A 21,152-nucleotide genomic window follows, 5' to 3' on the forward strand; every position below is an offset into this window, starting at 1 on the left:
GTGAGTTGATGGGATGCTCAAAAGAATCCTAATTTTTATAGGCCAAATTTTTTTAAAAAGGAAAAAAGAAAAATAAAGGAGATACTAAACACTACTCATGTGTTCATATAGGACCCCATTTGATTATGCCACCATTTCACTTTAGCTGCAAATATTCAGGAAATTTGAAAAAGGTTTCTTTTGGACACTGTATCTTGGCGGGGCATTCTTCATGAATTAATTAGCCAAACTAATTTTCTTAGGTGGCTCTTTTCTACTGGCCTTAGTCAAACTAATGGCAAGTCATTAAAATTATTTTAGAGTTTTATTAAATTATTCAATGCTTAAAAATAAAGCAAGTCTTGTTAGGATACTGTAGGTTGCTGTGTGGCCGGTACTTCCCCTTTTCTATGAATGGAATGATACATGATTTGATGGGCAGGAAGCTTTCTAATCAAAGTAGGTATTCTCCATCCAGGAAAGTCAAAATCCCAAATGTAGAACAATGTTCTTCAGGATTTCATGAAACTTTTAAAAACGGGCAGTCCTAGCTGAGTGGGCCAATCTCATTGAAGTTTCCTCTGTTTTATTAGGTAAATTTAGAAAGCAAAAGAAAAAAAAACTAATATAGATTATAAGTATATATTTACTGGGTAACTTACTGAACCTTTTTCAGTAGCTAAAAGGAACAAAACTATATACTGCTGATAGGAAAATACCATTGTGGCCTCTGATGGACAATCCCACCCTTAGGAATTCAGCCAACCCTAAAGAGTAAGATAGGGACAGATTCTGGTCTTTCCAGTTTCTGATGGCAAATTACTACTTGTGCTGGGACAGCCAATGCTTGTGGCTACTGGAGCAGAGCTGGCAGCACCACGCCTAAATTGCAAGATATCTCTGTGGGTTGGGTTATGGGGGTGGTGAAAGACCACCTCCCTGATCCAATGCTACACCTCTCTGAAAAGCCCATGGGGGGAAAAAATCTCCACACTGGAGACAAACAGGAAATATAAAAAGGTATTCTCAAGTGACACTGTGATTCAATCTGGAGGATGAGAAGATATCCAGACTGCTGTCGTGGTAATTTAACAAAGAACCACAGAGTGACATCTTTGAAAGAGTTAAAATTTTTGCAAAACAAAAACAATTCAACCCTTCTTTAAAAAAAAAAAACAAAAAACCTTGAGGTCTCAGTGGTGAAGTGCCTGCCTGGCATGACTGAGGCCCTGGGTTCAATCCCCAATATCTTTATTAAAAAAAATAATAATAATAATGAACTTGAGAAAAATGGAACCTTCAGTGTGATCCTGGCACTAGGCATATAGAACTTTCGAAAGGCATCTAGGTCGGATCCTGCAATTTAGGATTTGTCAGCTGTGTGCATCCCAATTAACAAGCATGAACAATGGAGACGAGACGAGGTTACGAGGCTACATTCTACACTGTGACAGGACACCGAGACAGACAGTGTCAGCTCCTACCTGGAACATGGAAATGTTTAGGGGCCTGAGCGTAAGTTGGAGTTAGAGGGCGGCTGTCGGGCCGGTAAGGGAGAGGGGAGTTCCGGCCGCTGGACGGCTCATTGCCTCCAATGAGAAGAATGGAGAAAACAAAATGAGAGAAGGGAGAACAATAAAGAAAACCAAGCAAGCGTAATCAAAATTCAACACAGCAAACTGCAAGGAGGAGAAACAAAGGAAACAGACTCAGTTTATCAAGTTGCTGGCAAAGGTGGTGTCAGGTTTAGTTTCTCAAAGGGGAGGCTGAGTTCACGCGGACCCAGGTGGAAAGCGGTTAGCGGTCAATGCGTCATTCCAATGGCATGCAGGTGAAGGCTGTGAGCCGGCAGCAAACTGATCAGATGGCAAGGGCACTGGGCGGAATGGAAAGTCACTTGCTACTGATTCCGATCAGTTGCCAGATGGGTAAATCCCAAGTACCAGAGTGGTGGGATATGCAATCCCCCCCGCACCGGAGGTACAGCTGCTTCCAAGCATGATGGCAGAGGCTGGCCATTGGAATGCATTTCTCTGAACTGAGGACCAAGTCTGGAAGCCCGAGCAGTTACCCAGGCTTTCCCCTTAGGAACAGCAAAACAGCTTCATTGCAGCATATGTTTCTGTTTTCCTCACTTTGAAATACACAAATGGAGTCAGATCCCTTCCTGCCAGGTGCTTGGGGACCACTGATATCTCTCTACCAGGCTAATGTTTCAATCACTAACACATTTACCGAATACCCATTCTAACTGGGCACTGGACTACTGCTGAGGACAAACCGGTGAATGAGACATAGTCCTTGCCTCCAAGGCCTCAGGGTCTACCTACTGAGGCTGACTGAAAAACATTTGTGTGTGTATGGGTGTGCGTGCATGTATGTATATGCACATATGTATACATATATGTACACGTACATGTTTACTCAGAGGTGCAAGAAAGGTGCTAGGAAATGAAATGCAGATGTCATCGATTCTTCAGGAAAGGTCCCTTGTGTTGGGCATCAAAAAGGAAGTTCTCAGGTGAGTGGGAAGGCCCATATTCTGAAGAGCTAGGACATCATAAGCAGGGACTGTGATATGTGGAAGCTACAAGACTGGTCAGTGTTCTTCAAGGCAGTATCTTGGGCATGGCTGGAGTGGAGGGATGCAGCTTGGCTGCAAAAGTCCCAAGTGCCACTTGGACCATCACCCCTTCTGATCACAGGGGAGAACTGCTTGTATGAATAGAATGCGTAAAATCAGAAAGAGATTAGCTACTACCCTGACCCCATCTATAGACAAATATCTTGTCCCAAGAATACACCAGAAGATGTAGGGCTATGAAAAGTTAATGAATTATTTATGTAATTACTTTTATTATTGATTTTAAAGGGTTCTTTATATATTCTAGATACAAGTCCCTTATCAGACATTTGCACATCTTTTCCCATTCTCTAAGTTGTCTTTTTTGATAGTGCTCTTTGAAGCATAAAGTTTTAAATTTTGATGAAGTCCAATTTACTTATCTATTGATGCTATTTTTAAATAAATTATCAGAAAATAGATATCTAGCCAGTGTTTTCATGTTAAATTGTCCTAAATCTCACTAGAAAAGTGTGAAAGAGTTGCTAGAGTTTTAAAATATGGCAAATAGTTTTTAATTCCTCAATATGGACATTTTTAGGTAACTAGAGACCAGACCTGTATCCAATGGGTAGTAAGATATTCTAAATACGATATCTGGATTTGCTACTGGCTCAGATTTCTATTTGAGGCTATTAGAATCCCAGGTTTTTGAGATTTCAGACTTTTGTCTTTATCCCCCCCGACTCACTTTAGCATCCAGTTCCCAATATTATAATGTTGACTTATTTATTTAAGTTAAATATTAGCTCCTAAAAATTATGAAGCTTCATCCCAAACTTCATCTACTAAAAAACTTCATTAAAAGCTAGTGTACTGGGGCTGGGGTTGTGGCTCAAGTGGTAGAGCACTCGCCTAGCATGTGTGAGGCACTGGGTTTGATCCTCAGCACCACATAAAAAAATAAATTAATAAAATATATTGTGTCCACCTACAAACCAAAAAATAAATTAAAAAAAAAAAAAGCTAATATACTGGGGTTGGGATTGTAGATCAGCATTTGCTAGAGAACTTGCCTAGCATGTGCAAGGCCCTGAATTTGATCCTAAGCACCACATAAAAGTAAATAAGTAAAATAAATATATATTGTGTCCATTTACAACAAAAAAATATTTTTTAAAAAGCTAATGTTACATAACAAATTAGAATAAAAAAAATTTTTAAAGTGTAACGTCAGAGATATGAAAAAATGTGCTCTATATGTGTAATATGAATTGTAATACACTCTGCTGTCATACATAACAAATTAGGAAAAAAAAAAGGCTAATGTACTGCTGTGATGGTGCACACCTGTAATCCCAGCTACTCAGATGGCTAAGGTAGGAGAATCACAAGTTCAAGGCCAGCCTGGACAACTTAGCCAGACTCTGACTCAATGTGAAAAATAAAAAGGGCTGAGGATATACCTCAGGGGTAGAGTGAACCTGGACTCATTCCCAGAACTGCAAAAACAAAAAAACAAAACTTTTTTTTAAAAAAAGCTGATTTACAAACATGGTTTTATTTAATCTCACTCTCCCCAAAAGCAGGAACTAGCTCATATCTGAAAAAAATACATGTGAAAATAGAGGTGGAGGTGAGAGGGAGAGGCAGAGTGTGGCTTGCACTGAGAAGTGAATGCTGTGTTAAACCCATGGCTGAATTAGAACTGGGTCTCCGGTGTCCTCCCCAGGGCTCAGCTGATTGTGTAAGTGCTTAACAAGTGTCTGAGAATGGACTACTGAAGTGGGCAACTCATTCACCCTACAGCTGTTCACTGGCCTAATTCAGGAGGCACCACTGCAGGGTCAGCCAGCTTATCTCTTTGATCTCTTAAGGAAAGAAAGCCAGATGCTGTTTTTCAACAGTGAGATCCCAACAGCACCCCTCTATGACTCTCCCATTACAGTTTATTCCCAATAACTCCAATTTAATCATTCTACTGCAGAAAAATTCTTTAACTCTATAAACATTAGAAAATAATTGATAATTGAAAAACAAAGTAATTCTTGGGGCTCTTATCAAAAGAAGACACAGAGGGTCTCTACTTTCTGGCTTTATTTTTAAACCTGTCTTTTGAAGACTCTTTCTGGGTCCTGAGCCATACTGCTTTTTTTCTTTAATCCTTTACCTTTAACCCTAGTGTCCTTGTAGGGGAATTTAGTTCTCATAGGTTTGGGTTGTAATACCCAATCAGATGAAATTTCCTTAAATCTGTTTTGATAATTATTAGCCAGTATCATGCACATACAAAGATATCTGCATATGCAGGACACAAAGGTTGAAGGTTATTAGAAATAGGTATTTGTATAAGTATTACAATCTACCAATAAGATCCTCAGCTGACAGGTGCCAGTAGAAGACACCCATCACTTCTTGGGTAAGGTTGAAGACTCCAAGGATCTTGGAGAAGCTGCCTGAACTCCCAGGAAGTGGATTGGGGATGCATGTTGGCAACAGTTGGGTGTAGCTCTTTATTTGTGTGATCTTTAATAATCATTGATTTCTCAGTTGTTTAGAAAGCACTAGTATAGTCAAGTGTTTATAAGTAATATTAATTTCTGACAAGACCTTCTTAAACACCAGGTAGAGAATGGTTCACCAATATGTTCATCTCAGAGACTGCACAATATAATGTTCAAGTACCACACTGGCTCAGCAGGGAATGAGGTCTCTGAATAGACAGTGTTGCCAAATACCAAAATCTGAGCCTTTGAAAGGCATGGAAAACTGGGGGAAGATTTTTTAAAAGCAAAGGAAAAATTCTCTTGATGAGGCCTCTTCCTTTTCTAAAGTAAAAACCTTTTCTTTAAATATTTAATTTCAACCCTACCCTAGCTCATGAAGACCTTACGAGGTTTTGAACTTAGCTCAATACTTGGGCAAAGTGATGTATGAAGCATCAGATGAAATATCATGTTTTAAAGGTATTATTATCATCATAGCCACTCTCATCTGCTAGTTAGAATAATATTGTTTATAAATACTACACTAATATATGTGCCTCTCATATGATAGCACATACATCACATTCAGAGATGATTTGTTCCTTAACTAAGTCCTTGGATTAGGCCATTCTAAGTTTTAATGATATTAGCTATTGCAATGAGAATCTATAACATACACACACACACACACACACACACACACACACACACACCCCTATTTATATATTGGTATTAACTTTAAGCTTTTTCTTTGTCAGCCTTACAAGCCAATTTTCTAGCCCTTGGTAGATTGATTGCTGGCAGGATTCTCACTATACTTATGAATCCAAATGCTTTACTCAACTTTGTTCTTCTTTTGGGGACCAGGAAAGCCTGAATGACTAATTCTAAGATAAGGGAATAGATATGGAGGTGCATGATTATGCTGGAACTTGTTAGCACACTGCCTAGCTTTCAGGCCTCCTCATGCTTATATTCCAAAGTATAAATGCACATGTGGAGGGAACCTTCATACTGGCAGCATCTAGAATTCTGTGACAGTTGCAAGATTGCCAATTCCTGCTTAAAACTTTAATAGAAACTTCCTTTCTCCAGTAAGTGTCAATATGTATTTGCATCATAGCAACTTATATCTATGGCAAAGTAGAAAAGATTCCTTTCAAAGAGACTTAATCTATGCAGCTCTCCTGCTCACAAATCCAAATTATACTTCCTGGCCATAGGATGTCATATTTAGCAGTATTTCAAAGGGAGAAAGAAGAGAAACTCAGCAAGTGTTGCACAAACAAAGTCTGAAACAAGTGAAAAAATTTTTTTCCAGATCTCTAGTCAGGAAGTTGTCCAAATGGCCCAATGATGACATACTAACACAGAATGAGGCTGCAAGGAAGATTGCAGAACAGAAATAAAACCAGATGGATGTTACAGAAAATGGCTGGGGAAGCAGGACACAGTCTGTAACATGCATCTCAGCTTCTCACCCATGCACATGTCCTCAGCTCAGTGAGCTCTGGGGGCTTGGGCCACATGCATCAGAAACAAGGACCAGGAAGTGGACTTGGGCAGCTGCAGGCTGGGCTTCCTGCTGCCAGAGTAGCAAGGGCCCCTTCTGTTTCTGGCAACATGTTCCTGAGATGGACACCCTACCTTTAATCTCACATTCATTTAAAAAATAACTTCCTCATGATCACAAGTTCCAAAATAAAAAGTTAATGTACCCCTGGGGGACATCACCCCATTTGAAAGATCTCTTAGATGCGTTCCTCAAATGGCTGTAAGTTTCCTTCCATCTGAAATTTCCAAGTGCTAGAGAAGCCGTCCATGTAAATCGACACAATAGCTAAGAAATAATTCCTTGGAATAATAAGGATTTAGCCAAATATGTTAGGCTTTTAAAGTGATATCTTTTTACAAATTCTCCATGTTTTATTTGCTGGGTTAGCAAAAAGCTCATCTGATTTAAAAAATAAGAATATACTGCTGTGTACATATTTTATTGGAAGTATATAAACTGTTTCATGTGAAGAAAATATAGGCCTCTATTCAATAAAAAGAAAAATGAGAGAAAGAAGCAGAGATCATTAGATGTTTTTAAAAGTGTAAGTTCTGGGTCACGCTAATTCCTCTTGGTCTAATGCTTTTTATAATTTAGACAACATTTGTGTTGAAAACTTCAAAATCAGACTGAAAACAGAAAAGAATACATCTTTACATTTTTTAACACTGAACCATTTGGGCACACAGAGGTATTATAATTTTGTAATTAAATGATTGAGAACGATTCTTTGTTTTAGCCTCAATAAAGATGCAATTTTCTAGTGGGTCAGGAGGCTGAGGCAGGAAGATCATGAGTTTAAAGCCAGCCTCAGCAACTTAGTGAGGTACTAAGCAACTCAGTGAGACTTGTCTCTAAGTAAAAAATATTTAAAAAGCTAGAGATGCGGCTCACTGGTTAAGCGCCCCTGGGTTCATTCCCCAGTACTGCCCCTCCAAAGAAATGTAATTTTATTTTCTGGTTTTAAAGAGATGAAAAACAAAGGTTTGCTTAAAAATTTTTATTTGCACCTATTTATGTGGAAGCACGTGCACCTAATGGGAACAAGCTCTTCTAGGGATGCAAGGGGCTGGGGTCTGGGCTGGCTGATGCCTGTTCCTAGTATGAGCCCTGGGCTAGTTGCTTAGCCAGGGCCTCTGCTCCATGGTCTTCCCATTGAGATGCCTTCACAGGGAGGCTGTGAAGAGTGAATGGAATGAGGCAGTCAGCAGTGTTACCAGCACCATGCCAACTGCGATGGACCATACACGGGGCACTCCAGCTCATATCTTCCCGAAGAGGGCTTGCATCCTTCCTGATGTATAGACCAGGCACATAACACTCAAATGGGTAAGTACATAACCCGAGGTCACAGAGCCAGCAAGTGAAAGGAGTAAGATTTAAATCCTGATTCCAGTGCCTCGAGCTTTTCCTCTCTCTACATGACCACTTGGGGACACAGGGTACTGCTAGTCACAGACATTTTGCCATGTGTTATTTAATACACTTTGTGTAACTTTTCAGGGCCAATGAATGAAATACTTTCTATAGAAAGTATCTCTCTGAAAGATGAAACATGCCATAAACAAACTAGGAAATCTACACTTGAATGAATCAAAAATGTATTTTTTCTTGAATACCAGAAATAACCTAAGTCTTAATTTGGCCAAGGGCTGCTTTATTAAACTCTCTTTAAAATACATGCTGATTTCCTTCTGGTTTTATAAACATTTGCTGAAGTATCATCTTGACATATGGATAATAATTTCTCCCCCCAAAACTAATTAGCAATAATAGTTTTGAATAATCTGTCAAAGATTTTAGAAAGTGCTGTGCCTTCCAAAAAACATGCTAATGGCAAATGGTGTGTCTTCAGTAAGCATGTCAGCAATATTATTTTCAAAGCATGGAAAATGCTGAAATAGCAAATTTATAAGATAACTAAGCCTGGTACATCTATACTTTAGGACTCAGTCACTCAGGAATCTAAGTGAGTTAAAAGGAAAAAAATAAATAAATAAAGCTTGAGTAGGCTGACAATGAAAGTCCAGGAAACTAGAACATTTCTGGTCAATAGATGCATTAGCAACGGGAGCCTTGTTTTTGGACTGTTCTTAGACCCAGAGAAACAATGGAGCTTGCTTCCTCCTCCTCCTCCTCTTCCCTGTGCTATTTTTTCTTGTTAACTTGTTTCAAATCAAGATTACAGAACAAGTTAGCCACTCTGTGGGAGTTCATGCTTAATTTAAATTATGGGCCTCTTCAGGGCTCTCCTCTCCCCCAACGTGTGGAGGGCCCCAGCCCAGGACTCCGCAGAACCACAGCCACAATGAAGAATGGGGAAGAATGGGGGGGGGGGGGACAGGAAACAGAAGGCAGAGCCTCTTCTCCATCATGTGGAAAGAAGGACAAATTAAAAGCAAAGGTGCGGAAGAGAGAGAATTACGCTGTCATAGATCATGTTATGTTGCCCAAACATGTTAATATAGTTCAGTGGCTTATCCCTAGAAAATACGACTTTTAGACATTTGTTACTACACACTATTGGGTTTCGCTGAGATGTATCACATGTTGAACCCAGGAAAATACCCCAAGTATATATTATATTTTGCTTTTGATGCGTACAAAAACAAAATAATAATATACATGTTTTTTCTAAGTGGCAGATGACGAACCATACAGTCTTAAATATACTTCCTGTTTCTTCATCTAGAGCCCTTAGAAATGACACAGCTCTCCAAATGCTAGCTGCTGTGCCAGTTCTAAGGCCACCGTTGGGTACCGTCATGACACACGCAGGCATGCTGGAGGGTCAGAAGCTTGGTGGCTGCTCTAACTCTTGGAGATGTAGCTTATTAGCCTTGCCGGGGTGCTAATAAATCTCCACTACGCAGCACAGGTGGCCCTGCAGAGGCCTGCCTCCTTACCTTTGACATGGGGAAGGAAGTGGTGTCGGAAGGGGGGGTTGGGGCGGGAGTCGCTGTGGGTGGAGCTGAAACTGCTGGTGCGCGGGTGGGACACCCTCTGCACACCAGGAGACAAAAGCTCTGTGCGGCAGGGAATCGGACAGGGCCGAGGAAACAGAAAAGAAGAACAGAAATTAACACAGGAGCAGGGAAAGTGGCACTGTTCCAACGGGGGACAAGAGTGTTAACCAGGAGTCTGAAAAGGAGGAAGGAAGACGAGTTACGAATGCACCTGCAGAGGGTTAGGCGAGGGTGGACAGAGTCACTCTCAGAATAAATGGCTTTGGTGAGGAGGAATGGTCCCAGGACATGCTCTGGCAGTTTGACGCCAGCTACTGTGGAGCGAGGACTGGGCACAGCATGTGGACTCAGTGACACCGGTTGATAAAAAGCACCTGACAAAATGGAACCCTCAGAAATGCACGTGAAAAATGATAGTCATTTCAAAAAACGTGAAAAGAAGTGCTTGTGTGTAGGGGTTGTATTATTTTTTCAAGCTGCAAACTCATCCCACTTTGTAGTTTTACATTTTATTTCACCTACACAGAAGGAAAGTCCGTTTGTGTTCCCCAGGGGGCAGAGTGGGGTTGGCTCTTGAGAACTGGCATCAGAGTTGGGACGGGAAGCAGCATCTCAGAGAAAGAATGGACCACTGCAACTAGACCTGGACCTGGGGGATTTAAGACATCATCCAGCACCCAGAATTTGTAGGGTGGATACACTGGGGTATTGTACTCAGATCACAAATACCCTATGAGTTTCATTTTAAATGGTTAGGACTCCAAAAATACCAGCTTAACACTTGGAATTTGCATATTTGTAGCATATTGTGAAAGGAGGGAAGAAGAACATTCCAAAGGGTCCTGGCATCAGAACCATGATTGGAAGAGATGGAAGACTTTCCAGTGCTCAGTCAGGACGGGAGTTGCAGTGAGGGGGGCGTGGGGCAAGTGTTGCTGACTGACCACTCCCTCGCTGCTCAGGGGTGTGTGGAAGATTACCCTGCAGCCCCCACACCATTCCAAAAGTGCCACAGCTGGGCTGTCAAGGGTTTTGGTATATGTACATCTGCAGGTTACAGCAAGAAGGATTTCACACTGCCCAGAGAGCAAAGACTTAAATGGAGACCCTTGTCCAAGACATGAATAAAATGAATGTAGTTACACATTAAAAGAGAAGACATTTCCTGAAAACTTTCATTTAACTTAATTCATTTAACATAATTCATTAAGTAAATACAGATAAACCTAAAGAAATGGATATATTACTGAAATATCCAGTAGTTTCAATCTTATTACATTCTGCAAATCTCCTTTGGTTTTATTCCTTGTGTTATTTAAAAAGTTAGCATTTGAATGGGTTTGTGAAGTCTTCATAAATGTACAACATCACCCCCAGGTTTGTTTGGAAGCCAACATCTTCCCTGTGACTTGCTTTCTCGGGGCTTCCTGGATCTCTCCTGGGATCGCCATTCTGCTACACACATCAGACCTCACTAAGAGCTATAGGAACTAAATTCTCTGCAGAAAAAGGGCAACCTAAAGTCTGCTACTATGTGACATTTTCTACTGTGGTATATCCCTGAGATTTCTGTATATTCCAAGTTTGATTCAAAATCTTAGGGTTGGGAGGCATCTCAGAAGTTACTAGGACAAGCCTGAGTCCTCTTTCTAGAAGGTACATAGCCACACATGCTTAGAAATGCTAGGTGCCTAGATGAGGGTATTCTAAACCCTTGTCAATAGATGGCTAGTACTGGATTTTCGATGATGTTGATATGTCTAAAAAGCATATCAAAGTACTTCCTGGTGGAGATCTTCATTATAAGTCTCAAAGTGACAAAAATCTTATCACACCTGAAAAAAAAATCTCCTTTGCTGCCAATATTTCACTGTCAAAATATAATTTAATAAATTACAGTGAATATAGCCATAAAATGATTGAAGTTCCAAGAAAAGATATAACACAAAATATAGTTGGGTATCAGTTTTCATTTTGTTATGGGAGAGGATCAAAAATACTTAGCAATCAGATTTTTCAATATGCTATGCATGGCAGGGATTTCACACAGAGATAACAGCTTATCATGTAGGTGGATACTGGGAACTGTGGCCCTTACCAGGTCTGTGGAAATGCTGGGGAGAGCGCGAAGTGGTTGGAGTGTAACTGTGGCGGCTGTATACAGGGGAGTTGATGGAGCCCTGGCTGGTGGATCGATGGATCACCCGATCCCGAATGTCCTGGTAGCCCTAGAAACAAAGCATGGGAAAGAATGAGGACAAAATACTTTGATGCTACTTATGCACATTTCCAACAAAACCTGGTCCGTAGCCAACATCGCTAGGGAGTTATCTTGGCTACCTGTTGGTGTTTACTTCTTAGGGTCACGTTCCATAAATATGCAAGCACCTGAGCATTTTGTGTCTAATGCATTTTGTTCAAACCTGCAGTTCTTGTAATTATTAAAAATTAAGATGTAAAATCATAAATTCTATGACCATGTTTATATTGTGCTTTTCAGTTTTACAAAGCGTGTCCACCTATGTCAGATCTTCCTAATGGTAAGGAAGGGCATGGCATTGCCTTCCTTCCCCACTAATGTAAAAACAAGATTCCAAGCAGTCAGACACACAAGTGCATAGCTAGCACAGGTAGGGGTTCCCATCCAATGGGCATCCATATGCAACTTTGTCCTGTGTTCTGACCACTGACCCATGCTGTAACACTATATCTGGTGACATTTTAAGTTGACACACCCGGAGAACAGGTTGGTGATTGCCTTAAGGCCAGTAATTCTACTCCTCACCTTGGGAAGTATATTCCAGGGAAAGAATTTAAAATGATCTTTAAAAGTAATAATTCAAAGATTTTTATACCACCATCCATAAAGGCAAAGATCGGTATTATATACTCAAAAATTGGAGAATAATTCAGAAACAATCACTTTGATAGAATATAATGTCACCCATGTCGAAACCCAGAAAAGGACATATTGGGTGATAGGAACAATAAATTAGACATGTACAAATGCAATATAAAACTTTCCAAAAAAAGTTGGAAGAATGCAAAAAGTATTTTATGTTTCAGGGGTTTGTTGTCCTGTGAAGCTTCTACTAGCACATTCTTTAAAAAAAAAAAAAAAAAACCTTAAAAGAACACATGAAAGACTGAATTAAAATCTCAGTGTGGTAGCTTTGTGAAATTGGAGAGCAAATGTCAAGGAAACTTTGGTTTGATTTACTTGGCCATATAAAATATACTATATATATATATATAAAATAACACAATGACAACACAAAAAGCCCCCAAAAGATGTGCTTCAGTCTTACAACTAGTCCATAATTGAAGCTGGTTCTTCATAAATTCAGTTATAATTGTTAGATCAGTACTAGAAATCAGTTGCTCACAGTATTTACCCACAAACCATGGAAATATTATGGACTTTTCACGATCTTGAATTGTAGAGATTTTCTATGATGGATTTTAGAAAGAGTATCCAGAAAGCTGCTTGATGCTAAGACCAGAACACTGAGTTTACACCAGAAGAAGTGACTTCCCGGGAAGAAGTGGTTCTGCTTATGGATGACACTATGACCACTGTTGGCCTCATCAGGTGACCCAGTGCATTAGGGTTCAGATAACTTAAGTGTAGATGACACAGAGAGCCCCACCCTGTATGGTGGCCTCCATCCCCCCAGACATTCGCTTAGCAGTTGGAGGTACAAATTCAGATTAACACGAGGCCCCTTTTACTCCACAGATTACATTTAGAAAGAAATGTATTGCCCTTTTAAGATCCTACCTTACAGGTAGGTAATCCCTATGCCACTATAATCTCGGTTTTTGTTTCTTTATGTGTTGTGTCCTTTTTCAAAAAATTCCAGTCTAGGCAAGATCCAAACCACTTGCAAATTTCACTCATTAAAATGGTCAAAATGGTACTTACTTCTGCTGATGGAGTAGGAGACAAAGTCCTTGGAGACTAGGACAATAAAAGAGAAGTCAAAGTCACAATGTTGTAAATTTTTTTTTTTACCAGTTTTAATTAGATTTGCTTATCAGATTAGTTGGGAACATTATTCCAAATTCATGTGCCAATATCTGTTACCCATTCCTGTCTTCAGATTTAATATTTACTGGGGCCCATGGTAAACTCTGACAAAGTTCTTGGGAGAGATTCTGGTGCACATTTTTTTTGCCCAAGAATCATGGTTTTAACAAATATATTGTTAATAGTATTGTTAACTTAATAAACATATTGATGTCTTAAGTGATCAAACTAGACAAAATGGAATTATTTCCCCCTATATATTCACACTACGCCCAGATTTCCACTGTACTGAGTTATAACATCTACAAAAACATGGGATTTTGTAAACATGTTTTTAACTAAATTATAACTTTGGCAATCACTGAAAAATAGTTTGGTAGGAGTGTGATGACCAGGCATGTGGATCCTGTCCGAGCTGCCTGGCCAATTTCACCACCACGCAGCTTCTGGCTTCCAATCGTCCAGGTACACAGGCTTCCTTAGGGCCACCAACAGGCCAAGTCCTGTCTCACCTCAGGGCCTTTGGACTTGCTCTTTCCTCCACTACCAGGGCTTTTCATGTAGACACCTGCAGAGCTCACCCCCATTTTCTATTCTATGAAGTCTCAGTTCAAAGTCACCTTCACACAGCACCTGCTGTGACCCTCCTATGTAAAACAGCAACTTCTCCCCCAGCATTCTTTCTTGTTACTTTCCTTCATTTTTCTTCATGATACTACCTCCCTGTAGAATTCTCCTGTGTATCTGTTTACTTCCTGTCTCCCAAGCTCAATGAGGGCAAGGACTGTTTATAACAATCTATTCCCAGTGATGAAAGTAGCTCTTGCCACATATTTGGTGCTCAGTGAATATTTCCTGAATAAATAAAATGTTTGTAATTAAAATGTAAAAAGTTTTCAACTAGAAATGAAATGCAAAATAAGCATTCTAAAGAACAACATCAGGGGTGGATTTCTTAGTTTTAGAATTGGATCTTTTCCCCACATTAACAATGACATGGCAGACTCTCTTGCACTGCAAGCTTCCTCAGGCCCCATGGTAATGTCTGCAGCTATGGCCTGTCTCTAGGGCATCTTTGCTGGCCAAGGATGGCCCCCTGTGGAGAAGCTAGCTCTCCTCCTGCTCTGATGATGCATTCTGGATCCACTCCCCAGGTGGAGGGCTACGCAGAACTCAAAGTTACTCCTGTGTTTCTAAAATGTCTATATATGGATTCTACAAAGGAAGTGCTAATAATGAATGGAATAAATAATAGAATAACTTGTAAAGTTTACTCCCTGCAAGATCCATGTGTTGGGGAGAGTTTGACATACCTGATATCTATTCCAGGAGACATCCTCTATCCATAGAGAAACCCTTAGGTCACCATTCCAGGTTATGATGGTAATGGCATTGAATCTGAGAGCAGCTAGAATTTCTGTTGAGCATTTATGTATAAATTACTGTTCTAATCTAACTACCTTACCTAATCCTTATATAAAGACTTTAGAGGTAGGTAGCAATTATTGTTTTCTACCTTGAGTTTACAGGGAAGGAGACTGAAGTATGAAATTTTCTCAGTCATATGGTTCATAAATACAGGGTTAGTAAATACCAGAGTCAGTGTTTTTATTTGTTTGTTTGTTTTTGTGGGCACTGGGGATTAAATCTTAAATACAGGGGTACTCTACCACTGAGCTACACACCTCTCAGACTTTTTTTTGAGACAAGATTTTGCCAAGTTGCTCAGGCTGGCTCAAACTTGCAATCCTCCTGCCTCAGCCTCCTGAATAGCTGGGATTATAGATGTGCATCACCATGTCCAGCCAGAGTCTGATTTTAAATATTGAAAATTTCACTTCAAAGCCTTAATCCTTAAGAGCCTGATGTTTTACTGCCCCAAATAGATTCACTTGGAAACACAGACCACCATAAAAAAACTCAGCTCCTCCTTGGTTGTATAACTTGAACATTAATAAATTCTCATCCACTTGCTCTAAGACCAGCCCCTATGTAATTTGTTCGGGAGCCTCTCCTTGCCCTTGATCACCTAGGTCACTTTGCAACACTCTTTGTTGCCCAATGGCAACTCAACAGCCCAGGCCAATCAAACTGCATTTGAGAGCTGCCAAAGATGCAATGCAGCAAAGCAACCACTAGGTGGCACTACATGAAAATGGATGTCACCTCTGGTTTAATGGACCATGGCAATGAAGAGTTATGATCTGGAATAAAACCCTAATTAGAAAATAAACAAATAGGAGGAATGTTATATAAATATAAATCAATGTAAATATAATTATAAAACAATAAATATTATCTGTGTATAACTGACGACAAATTAAACAGATTCACTATACTAATATGCTTTTCCTTTATCTCAGTTAAGCCTGAAAACACTGCGTGACTGTCCACTCTCATTCAACTTTGGCTGAATGGCTGATTTGAGGCAACTACTTGGATAACATCTCCCTCAATGGACTCAAATAGTCTACAGATGATTCCAATTTAAAAACTAAAGTGGGAAGGCGTGCTGGGGCAGTAGCTCTGAGGTACAGCATGTGTTTAGCATGCTCAAGGCCCTGGGGTTAGTCCCCAGCACCAATAAATACATAAATAAATAGAGAAAAACAGAATGAGTTGAAGAGGCCAGGAAAAAAAGACCAGAGGGAGGAGCCCAAGCCATGTGAAGCTGTGGTCCGGCAGTGGGGTGTGTCTGTTGGCCAAGCACCACTAAGCCCCAGGAGGACAGGTAATAATGGTAGCAGCTGCCATTTGCTGAACATTAACACGTTTGTCCCTCTGTTAACTGCTCTACATCGATTAGTTTTTGTACTCCTTTCTAGCCCCCTGTGAGGTAGCCTATTTTCCAGATGAGGGAAGTAGAATTGGAATGGTTGTCACATGGCAATGTCAGACCACCAGTGTGTGGTGATCCCTGGGTAGAGCCCAGGTAATTTGATTCCAGATCTCACCTCATCCCGGTGTACTTTGCTGTTACCACAATCTCTACTTTTTTTCTTTTCTTGTACATTCTGATTATGTGAAGATGCTGAAAACTGTAGCTACCAAAATTTCGGTAGCTACAGAAATGCTCTCTCTCATCACAATTCCCATGAATATACTTCAGGCTCATTTGAAGTTCAAGACTCCCAGAAGACTCTCCCTCCCCTAGTCTTCCCTGACAACTCTACAGCTTCTATCCCAGCCTGACTCTGCTGTTTTATGTGCAGTTCACTGGTTCTTCCACCTCTGTAACCTCCCTTGGGACACAGATCACGTGACAGGTTTTGAATACCTTAAAGCACCTGGTGCGGAAACCCACAAACAAAATACAGTCGAAAAGACTGATTTATTTTAACTCCAAACATCAGTTGTTGCACGTGTGACTACAAAGAAAGTGAACTGCGGTACATCCTGCAACCACCAGGAATTTATTACCTCTCCAAGGCTCTGTCTCTCCTGCTTGTCATCATAGCCCGAGGTGTAGAAAGGCTCATAGGTAATGAGATCAGGACGTTCAATGTCATAAATTGCCTTGACCTTGGGGATGGCGGCTAAATCCTTGTAATCCAGGATTTCGTTGTCTACTTTTGCCTAGTAAAGTTAAATGGAGAGAATTGTTACTCTGCAGTCTCATTTCTTGAGAAACTATTGCCAGTAAATTTTATGTCTTGTTTGAAATGTGAAGACCTTAAAACAAACCAAAACCCCTTGCTTAGCGCAGCCATGCTTTCCAGTGAATTACCAATTTATACCATCAGTTAATCAGGTTTTTTCCCCCTTAAATCATCTAAAGCTTAAGAAAAATTATGTGCAGAATTTGTTAAATATAAAAATGTGTAAACCTGAAGAATAATTTTCTAATTTACTACAGGAAAGGAAAGAAATCTCAAACAGATGGTCAAGAAATTGGTTCCCAGATGGCTAAAACCAAGAACTGCCTATTTAATAAACTAAATATTTAAATATCTTTGATGTCAGAATTTAAGAATATTCAGCAACAGTGTTATAAAAATATATAATTAATCCCTATATATCTGTATGTAAGTTAGGTGTGACAATTTTAGAAGTCCAGGACTGGAGGAGACGCTCATTATAATTTGCAAGATCCGGGGTTTGATCCTCAGCACTGAAAAAATTTTTTTAAGTCTTGCATTTTGCAATCATCTTTTGATCTGATGACCACATACAAATTGAATCACCTGAAGGAAAATATGACCTGGAGGGCTGATGTACCAAGATGAACACTGGATCTCTAACAGAGATGAATCATTTTGCATTAGCTTCTGTTTTGGATTGTCCATTCTGCTATTTCAATCCCCAAACTTAGCTGCCCCACAAATGTCCCTTCTGGAAGCAGATACTTACATAGATAGTGTGACCTGGTGAGCCAGGGATGCTGGATCCTGGTCTGGAATAAATACTTTCTGAAGAGGTCCTGGTCGGCTGTAAAATAAATGGTGACTTGTGAGATTTCGGGCCATGGCGTCAGAATCAAGAAGGCCTGGGTCCCTAAGCTGTACTAAAACTAGTTAAAGGAGGAGAGATGTCGTATCTTTTCTTTGCAGATAATGGAAAATACAACCTTGAAGGAAAAGGACATGTAGACTAGTTTTGAGACCTGGCACCGAAAGTGCATTGGGGGTCTTTCTCTGTGTCTTCCTCTTCTTGCTCCCCACAAAAACCTCTGGCTTTCTCATGCAGCACACTGCTCCCCCTCTGCATGTCCACAATCCCAGCCCTGTCACCACCTTGGCTCCTCTGGACTATTGCAATGCTCCCCACTGTGGGCTTCCAGCTCTTGCCCTTGACTTCTTCAAATGCACTTGGCACCCAGTGGATCTTTCAAAAGAGATTTATTTTATTTCTTTTAAAGAACATAATTTGAACTTCCAATATCCTGCTTTTGGCTTCAGCATCAACTCAGAATAAAACCACAACTCCCAGGGCCTCGCGATCACTCCGCTGCCTTCTCCTACCTTGTCACTCATCACCTGTCATCATTCACAGAAGCAGGAGCACCTCCCTGCCTAGGGGTTCTTATCCCCGATGCTCCCTAAGCCTGCAATGCTCTTACCCACAATCTGACTGGGTTGACTCTTTTTCCTCCTTCAAGCCTAAAGTCTTAAACATCACCTGCTCAGGGAGGCCCTCCCTGTTTTCCAGGCCAGAGTTCTCACAGTGCCATTCTTACTTTTTCCTTTGTGAATAAAAATTCCAATTGATACATTTATTGGTTTTGCTACATCAGGTCTACCTCCCCCTTGACTTTGGTCATGCTCTCCACCCTCACACAGTTGTCACCACTGCATACATCCAATGCTTTGCACAGGTACAAAGAAGGCATAAACATTTGTGGAGAGAATGAGCTCAAATTTATTTGCAGGCACCAACTCATGTCTCTTCCATGATTTGAGCCTAACACAGAGAACATCCTGAGCTTGAAGAAGGTGGAAGAAATAGGACCTCATCATAGGTACTCGAGAACCCTGAGAGTGTTGGTTATGCAGGCTGGACCCACGGGAAATGAATGAACTAGGGTTGAGAGCCTCCCCCCTCTGCTTGGCATATTTTGGAAAGTTTTACACAGAAAACTAAGGTCCTGGTCTTGAGAGACTTCCTCATGTCTGTGCAGTTATTTTCTGGAGCGGATGACTTTAAGATCTACAATAGAATAGGACATTTCCCTTTGGCTCTATTCCTACCAATAAGTGACACCTTGAATATAGGTATAACTGAACCCAAAGAACTCCTAATAGCACAGGTGCTGTGTCTCCAATTCACACCTGAAAAAAGGAGCGCAGACATAGCTGGCCACTTAAGGCAGGCATGGTTGGACTCATTCTCAAAGCCACACTCACAGGAGGGCTATGCCCAGAGATATCTGACTGGGCGGTGGTGGGAGAAGTGTCACTATGCCCAGATGGAGGCATGCATCACTCAGCGCTTCCACGACCTGCCACATACAAGCGTTCTCCTCCAACTGTGATTGAAGCTACTATTTCCCAATCACAGGTGAATTTCAATATGAGAAAATTCTACATCAGAGCATGTTGGAAAAGAAAGGATCTGCGTTACACTAAAAGAATGTCCAGTTTCTAGATCCATTTCTCAATCAAACTACAGAAGTGGCATTACCCAAATATAACCCTCCTTTAAAAATTATTTTTAAAAAGTCTTTTTACTGAAAGTTGAAGTGACATCCATCTCTGTGGGATAATTAAATACAGGTAGTCCTTCAGATTCAAGTAGCCAGTACTTAATATTTGCTACACTTGGTATCAAATTAAAACCTCTTATTTAAGCAATAACACAGGAATAGCAGCCAGTGTTTATTGCCCAATTCCTATGTGGCAGGCCTGTGCTGAGCCTATACCAGCTTAACCGCATTAAATCTGCTCAGTGAGATGGGTTTTCACCCCATTTTACAGATGAGAAAGAGGTATGAGTGATCCAAGCTGTAGAGGTAGGAAGGGTTTGAGTTAGGATTTGAACCCAGCTAACTCCTGCACTTGATTTTTGTCTACATCATAAGGTGAGTGCACTCATGTATTTCCCAACACAGCTATGGAACAAAGAGGGTGAGGGTACTAAGCAACACGTTGACATCAGTAGCAGAAAAGAAGGAATGCTAACTGAAAATATGCTCATTGCCCTGTGGGCTCACTGCCTGAGTGCCCTGGAGTGGAGGTGGGTGGGAGAGGCGGGCTGCAGGGGTGACAGGTCTTCACTTACTGGGGTTGCTGTGACAAGGGCCTGTGTCCTTAACAAGCACCTGGACATTAACTGAAAAGCCAAGTCACATGCTGAGCTTGGTGGTGTCTTGTATGAAACTCATCCCTGTTTTTGCCAAGAGTGGGCCAGGGACATCACTGCCATTTCCTGCGATAACACACCTGGGGACAGCTCTGAACTGCTTGGTGGCTCTTGTCCTGTCCACGATGATAGGAATAGAGTTGAAGACCAACCTGAGCATGGGTGGGGAAGGACCCTTATGCTGTCTCCCAGGGACAAAGAACTCCGCAGAGACAGGGCTCAGGACAAGCTAGCCTGTTCAAGCTGCGTTTCTCCCTCCTTCCTCCTCGGATTAGCAGAGTTTGTGAGTTATGTAGGCTTTCTCCAAGGCATTCATCCTGTTTGGACTATGAATATTATTGGGCTAAAGGTTTTAAGGGATAATGAACAATTTGCAATTTCATCAAGTTTGATTCTTTAAACGTTTTCAGATCTGAATCACCTCCAATCTGCATGGGCCTGCCCCTGAGTTCTCTGATTCTGAAATAATCCAGACTTCTACAGTCAGTTTTCAAAGTCAATTCAGCTGGTCACCAAGCCTACCAAGGCTCTTAGAGTGACTGCTCTGCCCCTCGTATCTTTAGGCTAGTTAGTGTTTCCTGGAAAACGCTCAAGATGTTTCAGAGCTTCAGAAATGACCCTTGCATGGAACTTCCCACTCACCACTGTTTACTTTTGCTCCATCCTGACCCATCAAACTCTTTTATAAAATTTACTTCCTTAGACCTCCCGTTCATGGTCAAGTTACATTCTTACTTCCTATTCCTTACAATGGCCCTTCTTTGTCTTCCTGTCT

At 40.8% G+C, this 21,152-nt stretch overlaps 1 protein-coding gene across 7 annotated transcripts in view; it reads right to left on the minus strand.

Moving 5' to 3' along the window:
• Positions 1-21,152, minus strand: part of Ablim1 (actin binding LIM protein 1) — a 271,582-nt gene that overhangs the window by 17,169 nt on the left and 233,261 nt on the right. For 4 of the 7 annotated variants that reach the window (XM_058581321.1, XM_046449941.2, XM_046449938.2 and 1 more), the window contains 6 exons: positions 17,930-18,007; positions 17,000-17,155; positions 13,475-13,510; positions 11,648-11,777; positions 9,490-9,609; positions 1,464-1,568 (listed from right to left, as the gene is read on the minus strand). In XM_058581321.1, coding sequence (XP_058437304.1) covers positions 1,464-1,568; positions 9,490-9,609; positions 11,648-11,777; positions 13,475-13,510; positions 17,000-17,155; positions 17,930-18,007 — 625 coding nt within the window. The remainder of the gene's footprint in view (positions 1-1,463; positions 1,569-9,489; positions 9,610-11,647; positions 11,778-13,474; positions 13,511-16,999; positions 17,156-17,929; positions 18,008-21,152) is intronic. The other 3 variants (XM_058581323.1, XM_058581322.1, XM_058581324.1) reach the window with 1 other exon arrangement.

Source organism: Marmota monax, unplaced genomic scaffold (assembly GCF_021218885.2).
Source record: "Marmota monax isolate L192 unplaced genomic scaffold, Marmota_monax_Labrador192_F-V1.1 WCK01_AAM20220418_F8-fsc00004, whole genome shotgun sequence".
Taxonomy (NCBI): Eukaryota; Metazoa; Chordata; class Mammalia; order Rodentia; family Sciuridae; genus Marmota; species Marmota monax.